This window comes from Triticum aestivum, chromosome 7D (assembly GCF_018294505.1).
Source record: "Triticum aestivum cultivar Chinese Spring chromosome 7D, IWGSC CS RefSeq v2.1, whole genome shotgun sequence".
Lineage (NCBI taxonomy): Eukaryota > Viridiplantae > Streptophyta > Magnoliopsida > Poales > Poaceae > Triticum > Triticum aestivum.
This window is the reverse complement of record NC_057814.1, coordinates 454624739-454631235: the sequence shown is the minus strand read 5'-3', so window position 1 is coordinate 454631235 and position 6497 is coordinate 454624739. Positions and strand designations below refer to the sequence as shown.

Sequence of the window (6497 nt, the reverse complement as noted above, 5' to 3'; positions counted from 1 at the left end):
ACAAAGTCTTCGGATCATTCCTTCCCGTCATTCTTGGACCAGACGAACGAGGCCCACCAAATGATGGGTTTAGGGGGCTCCTCGGCCCAGCCCAAAGGACCGGTGCCCGACGTGCCGACCACCCCCTAATCCAGGACTCAGTCAGTGATTCGTCATTTTTATTTTTCCTTTAGTGGATGTTGTGGTGGTACCAGAGGCATGTGACATGCATTGGTGTCAATCTTAAAGAATTCTTCGGTCTTGATTGTAATTTTTCCTTCTTCTAGAAATAGAAATGAACTAATATATAGATAATCGAAATTGAAAAGAACTGTCTTTTCTATATACTTTCCCCGTTCTATTGCTACCGCGGGTCTTATGCAATCGGCTGATGTTCCTTTGTGTAAGAGCATCTCCAACAGGCGCCCAAAAAGAGCTCCGCACACTAAAAATTCGTTTTTTTGGGCGCCCAACGGCTCCAGCAGAAGCTGTAGCGCTAAAAAGTTTTGGGCGCGCGCTGAAAAACGCTATCGCGCGCAGCATATTTTGGGCTCCGGATTGCGCGCGCTTCACAATTTGCACTGTCTGCCTTTTGGGCGCGTGTCTTTAGGCGTCTGCTAAAGCAATATTGGTCCCGGCGCACTAAAAGTGCTAAAATGGCGCGCTATAACTTTTATTGGGCGCGAGATTTTTGTGCGACCGTTGGAGATGCTCTAAAGGCTAACGTTCTGCTGTCTTTTCAGTTTTGTCAGATCAATGTATACGTGACTTCTACTACTATGATCTTTACTAGACACTTATTACCATGGAAAGAAAAACAGCAGGTTCAGCATAACAATTCAGAAGTACATAGTAATTCACAAACTACCGCCATCTACAGTTGGCGCACCGCCAAAATACGGCATGCCCCTCTGCCGCAGCATCAAAGCCTCCTCCGCCGTCGCCGCCCTCGCGTCGAACGCCCCCGTGTCACCGTCCTCCACCGGCAGGCCCTGTTTGAGCCGCCCGAGCCTGCGGGCGTGCAGCACCTGCGCCGCCACGACCGGCAGCCGCGCGGCCTCGTACTCGTCCATAGCGCGTGGCGGCGGCGTCTCCCCCCACCTCCCGAGGCACTCCCCGAGCACGCGGGCGTCGTGGACGGACATGTTGGTGCTCCGCAGCCCGTGCGGGGTGGTCGGGTGCGCCGCGTCGCCGACCAGCGCCACGCTACCGCCCGCCCACGGCAGCCGCGGCAGCGGGTCCGCGTCGTAGATCACGTTCACGAACGGTTCTGCTGTTTCCCTGATCAGCCGCGCCAGCTCCGGCGACCAGACGCGCTCGGCGTCGTCCTGCATCCCTGCGAGCGTGGCGTCGCTCACCTTCATCGTCACAGAGCTCCCCTGTTAATTAGTCACAACCCGACCGATCACCCAGTCCGTCAGAGAAACACGTCATCAGTGGTTAGCAACTGGACAAGCATACAAGGGATCGCCATTACCGTGAGCTCTGGCTCTGGGCCGTTGATGTACCAGAGCCAGTTGAGCCTGTTCCCGGGCAACTCGTAGAGCACGGCGTGAGTCTTTTCGGCCAGATCGAAGTACAGGCAGCTGCCGAGCTCTGGGTACGCTCTTCGGATGCCGGTGATGATATCAGAGCTTTCCTTCCCGGTGAAATCGAACACGCCTCGCCACGCGCAGTACCCGGAGTACCTGCACATTGGCCGCAAAAAACAAGAAAGGTGTCGTCCCTGATGAACTAATGTCCTAAGAACGAGCTGATCAACTACTGAAATGTGAGATTCTTATTCTTTGTTGTCTCCTAAATTGCTGCCAGATCATAGGTGTCGACGAAATTTGTAACTCACCTGAGCTTGAGGTCAGGGAGGAAGCGCCGTCGGATCGACGAAGTGCAGCCATCCGCTGCGACCAGCAAATCCCCGGCGACCTCCACCGTTTCTCCGGTTCCGAGCAGGCGAGCCGTCGCGACGACCCCGCCGCGTTTGCCACCATGGCCGTCCGTGTCCGAAACCTCGAACGAAAGGAACTGGTGGCCCCAGTGGACGGTCACCGCGGCCGGCAGAGCCTCGTGAAGCCGCCGGTGCAGCTCGCCCCAGTGCGCCGCGCGGAAGTTGAAGCCCTCGTCCCTCGTCAGAGTCCGCGCCGCCTTCGTCTCGCTGTCCGTTGCCATGTTCTGCGGCAGCAACAGGGGTACTCAACCTATGCCCGCAAGGAAAACAAAGAAGCCAAGCTGCGATAATAAAAAAGGAAAAGAAAAGGAAGAAGCCAAGCTTGCGATTTACCGGGGAGGACGGACGGGCTTACCAGGTCGACGGCGAGCGGCAGCGTGGCCGCGTCGAGACCCCACTCGGGGATCCAGCGGGCGAGGGTCTCCATAGACTGCGCATCCAGGCCCAGCCCGGCGCCCGTGCCGCCTCCGGCCGCCGGGCCCGCCGCCTTCTCCAACACCACCGCCTTCCACCCCGCCCCCGCCACCGCGTGCGCGCAGGCCAGGCCCGCCACGCTCCCTCCCACCACCACGACCACCCGCCCACCCATGTCAGGAGCCATCGTTTCTCCCAACTCCGCGGGGGCTTCTTATCGCTCACTGCTATCTGTACACGGCACCTGGCTACTAAAAGTATTCCATCTTGGCCGGCCCGCGCGCGCCTCCACGCGTCCCGCGTCGACGCCACACGCCCAGGATGGCGACGGCGCGCCACCGCGGCATGCCGCGGCGCGAATGCAACCTGCTGATCAGGACCCTCGCGAGGCGCGGCAGCTACGCCCGTGTCATGGCGGTCTACTACGACCTCCGCGGGCGCGGCCTCGTGGCGGACAGCTTCACCTACCCGTTCGTGTTCAGGGCCATCGGTGCCCTCAAGCTACCGGTCGAGGGACGCAAGGCGCACGCGGCGGCCCTGAAGACCGGTTTCCGGTGGGATGCCTACACCGCGAGCTCGCTCATGGACATGTACACGACGGTGGACCGCCCGGAAGTCGCGCGGAAGGTGTTCGATGAAATGCCGCAGAGGGCGCTGGTCGTGTGGAATATGATGATCAGGTGCTATGTCAGGCGCGGCCGAAACACAGAAGCGGTTGCTTTGGCTGAGGAGATGGAAAGGGGCGGTCTAACGCCCGATAGGGTCACGCTGTTGACCGCACTCACCGCGTGCTCCAGAGCCGGTGATCTGAGCTTAGGAAGGAGAATTCATGCCTACATGGATGGAGTCACTGGGTTCAGCCTCCCAGTTGCAAATGCACTGCTGGACATGTACATGAAGAATGGCTGCTTGGAAGAGGCGGTGAAGCTGTTCGAGAAAATGCCGTCGAGGAACATCATTTCTTGGACTATACTTGTGTCTGGATATGCCTTTGCCGGACAGGTGGACAAGGCGAGATTACTCTTCCACCAGTGCACAGAGAAGGATCTAATTATGTGGACTGCTATGATCAACGCGTATGCACAACATGGATGCTTCGTGGAGGCATTGTCGTTGTTTCGAGACATGCTAATGCATCAAGTTGAGCCAGACAGGTTCACTGTTGTCACTCTCCTGACATGCTGTGCCAATCTTGGCGCGCTCGATCAAGGTGAATGGATCCACCAGCTTGCTGAAGGTAAGAAGATGAAGCTTGATGCAGTTCTTGGCACGGCATTGATCGACATGTATGCCAAGTGTGGGCATGTAGAGAAGTCGGTGGAGGTCTTTGAACGAATGCAAGGCAGAGACACTACGGCTTGGACTGCCATTATCTGCGGCCTGGCCACAAATGGTCAGGCAGGTAGAGCCCTCGAATTGTTTGAGGGTATGGAGAAAAGCAATGCTAAGCCTGACAGCGTTACCTTCATTGGGGTGCTGAGTGCATGTTGCCATGGTGGCTTGGTTGATGAAGGGCGGAAACAGTTTCGTGCCATGAAGGAGGTTTATCGGATACGACCAAGAGTTGAACATTATAGTTGCCTTGTCAATCTTTTAGGTCGTGCTGGTCAACTTGATGAAGCTGAGAAGTTGATCAAGGATATACCAATTGACAAGGACGCTATGCCACTGTTTGGTGCACTCCTCACTGCTTGCAAGGCTCAAGGCAATGTCGAGATGAGCGAAAGGCTGACCAAACGAATAGGCAAGCAAGGCTACCAAATTCCTGATGTGGATTTGCTCATGTCTAATGTGTATGCAACTGCAAGTCGATGGGAGGATGTATTAAGAGTAAGGAGCAAGATGGCACACCCCAGTGTCAAGAAAAATGCAGGGTGCAGCTTGATCGAGGTGAAGGGATACTGAAAATGGCAGGTGGCACTTGCACATCTAGTGCTTCAACATAGGAATGGCTAAAACATCCATTAGTCTGAGTAATTTTTCCTTGTGATCCATTGATCTGAGTTCAGATCAATTTAGCTGTGGTGAGTCAGTTCGTTAATGTAACGCCCCAAGACCGACGCTCCAGAAGCCTTCCAGTTATTTCATTGTTGTCGTGTGATTTATTTGTTTGTTGCATTCATCATCGCATCATCCGCATTGCATCCGCATGTTTTCATAAAACTCGTGGTCCGTTCGTAGTTGCCGCTTCTTCATCGCCTCCGTTGACCTTTCTCAGTCCAGCCGTTCTTTTGTGGTCCGGCCGTTTGGCCCTTTCTGCACAGTGCACTGACCTCCTCGTGCACGTCCGAGATTTCCCCGAACCCGACCTGCTCAGTCATCACCGTTGGGTCCGGATTATCCCCAAACATCTATATAACAACTCCGTTTTCTTAATTGGACTCCCTAACCTATTTTATTCCGGACCGTCCGATCGTGATCGGAGGATCCAAATCATCACCCATTTCGTATATATATAGGCAGTCAAACCCTAGCCCTAGCATGTCCAATCCATCCAAATCCTCTTCACCGCCGCCACCCTACCTGCCTCTCCTCGATCTCTCCACCAGGCCAACCAGTGCGCTAGGACAAGGCTCCTCCTTCCTCGGGATCTTGCCCGATCCAAATCCAGCCACCACCGAACCATCCATCTCCTCCTCCATCCAATCGAGCCAACCACAGCCGCGGCCTCCACTCCGAAGCCCCGAGCAGCCAGCTCCCTCGACCGCGTCCAACTCCAGGACATCCTCGCGCCGCTGACCTTCCATCGATCCAAGCCGTCTGTGCCCCTTCCTCCTCTACCCCGACCTCGCGCAGCTCACACCTCTGGCCATCCCCGTCGAACCGTCGGCGACCTCCAGCAGGACCGCGCCCTTCCTCTCCAACCTCCCGTCGTCCAGGAGCACGAGCTCCATCACCTCGATGCCACTAGCCGGAGCATCCCCATCGCCGGCCTCCAGGACCTCTGCTCCTCCTCTCTGTCTTCTTCTCCTCCCTCTCTCGATTTCTTTCTCTCTCATGCACCTCTCTCTCGCAGATACGCATGAGCAGCGCCATGGATGGACTCCTCCAGCCGACGCCATGGACGCCAAGTTCCCGCTGCGGCCCTCCTCCAGTTCGCCACCTCGTCCCCGCCGTCCTTCATCTCGTTGCCGCCCCGGCCTCCTCTGCTTCGTGTTGACCGCCTGCTTCCAACCGCAGCGCCATCCCCGCCTCCTCTGCCTTGTGCTCGTCCGCGACGATGCTGGCAGGTTCCGGCCCTGCCTCAAGCGTCCTCTGCTGCTGCCTCCTCATCGTCGCCAGGACCTTCCCCGCGCCGCCGCATCGTCGGAGGTGAGCTCCGCCGTCAAGCCATGCCTCTCCGGCCTTCCTTTTTTCCTCTCCTCGCGTCGCTCCTTGCTGACTGCCCAGTCACGGTTTCTACCTACAGAGACCACGCCGAGGCCCTCCTCTTCTTCTGATCTGGCGCCGTCCCAGGAGCTTGCCGCCAGATCCGGGCCTTCCTCGCCCGTAGCCTCCCCGTCGCGCCGCCCTTCGCCGGAGACCCAAGCTTCTCCAGGCCGCCGCGCCAAGTCCGGCCGCCTCCTCCTCTGCTTCTGCTTCTGCTTTCAGCAGGAGGTCGACACCCCCGCCTCGAGCCACGACCGCGCGTCGCCTGCGTGCATTGACCGCGCCCAGGCCCAGCTGCTCCCCTCCGTCGCGCGAGGCCCAGCGCCCCAAGATGGCCTCCTCTGCAGATGGGCCAAGCCCATGGTGAGAAACCCCCAGCGCCTCCTTTCCCTTCTGTTGGGCTATCAGTTTCGGCCAATGTCATGTTTTTTTCCCGTTCTGCGATCTTGTCCATTTATCCAGTAACTGCATATTTACATATTGCACCCTCATGTTCATGCATGTAATAACTAATTAACCATGCATCGGATTAAAATAATTTAAACATGTAAAATGCTTAGAATTTCATCTAGCTTCATAATATCCAACTTTCATCCATGTTTAAAATGTTTAAATTGCTGTTTGATTAAATTTGCTCAAATGCCATGCTAAAATGCTTTATTTCATGACTTAATAACCGTAGCTCCGAATTTAATAAACTTTATATGTAAATGGGGTAGAAAAATGCATAGTTTAACATGGTAGCACTACTTTGCATGTTTAACAACTGTAAGATATGCTTTAGGACAGA

At 56.1% G+C, this 6497-nt stretch overlaps 2 protein-coding genes across 2 annotated transcripts; one reads left to right on the top strand and one right to left on the bottom strand.

Annotated features, from left to right (window-relative positions):
- Positions 1 to 738: 738 nt before the first annotated feature.
- LOC123165594 (aurachin C monooxygenase/isomerase) lies at positions 739 to 2536 on the bottom strand. The gene is made up of 4 exons (XM_044583267.1): positions 2280 to 2536; positions 1823 to 2148; positions 1457 to 1667; positions 739 to 1358 (listed from the first exon to the last, which is right to left on the bottom strand). The coding sequence occupies exons 1-4, from the start codon at positions 2523 to 2525 to the stop codon at positions 837 to 839; spliced, it is 1305 nt and encodes a 434-aa protein (XP_044439202.1). The 5' UTR covers positions 2526 to 2536; the 3' UTR covers positions 739 to 836.
- On the top strand, positions 2467 to 4425 carry LOC123165593 (pentatricopeptide repeat-containing protein At1g31430). The gene has a single exon (XM_044583266.1). It carries the CDS (start codon positions 2660 to 2662, stop codon positions 4241 to 4243), a length of 1584 nt encoding a protein of 527 aa, XP_044439201.1. The 5' UTR covers positions 2467 to 2659; the 3' UTR covers positions 4244 to 4425.
- Positions 4426 to 6497: the final 2072 nt, after the last annotated feature.

What these genes read in the sequence shown, in the direction of transcription:
- LOC123165593 (XM_044583266.1), top strand. Translation starts at nt 2,660, where the DNA reads ATGGCGACGGCGCGCCACCGCGGCATGCCGCGGCGCGAATGCAACCTG.
- LOC123165594 (XM_044583267.1), bottom strand. Translation starts at nt 2,525, where the DNA reads ATGGCTCCTGACATGGGTGGGCGGGTGGTCGTGGTGGTGGGAGGGAGC. An exon ending in CTCCCTGACCTCAAGCTCAG is followed by an intron (nt 1,668 to 1,822) that starts GTGAGTTACAAA and finishes GCCAATGTGCAG; the next exon opens with GTACTCCGGGTACTGCGCGT. An exon ending in GCCCAGAGCCAGAGCTCACG is followed by an intron (nt 1,359 to 1,456) that starts GTAATGGCGATC and finishes ACTAATTAACAG; the next exon opens with GGGAGCTCTGTGACGATGAA.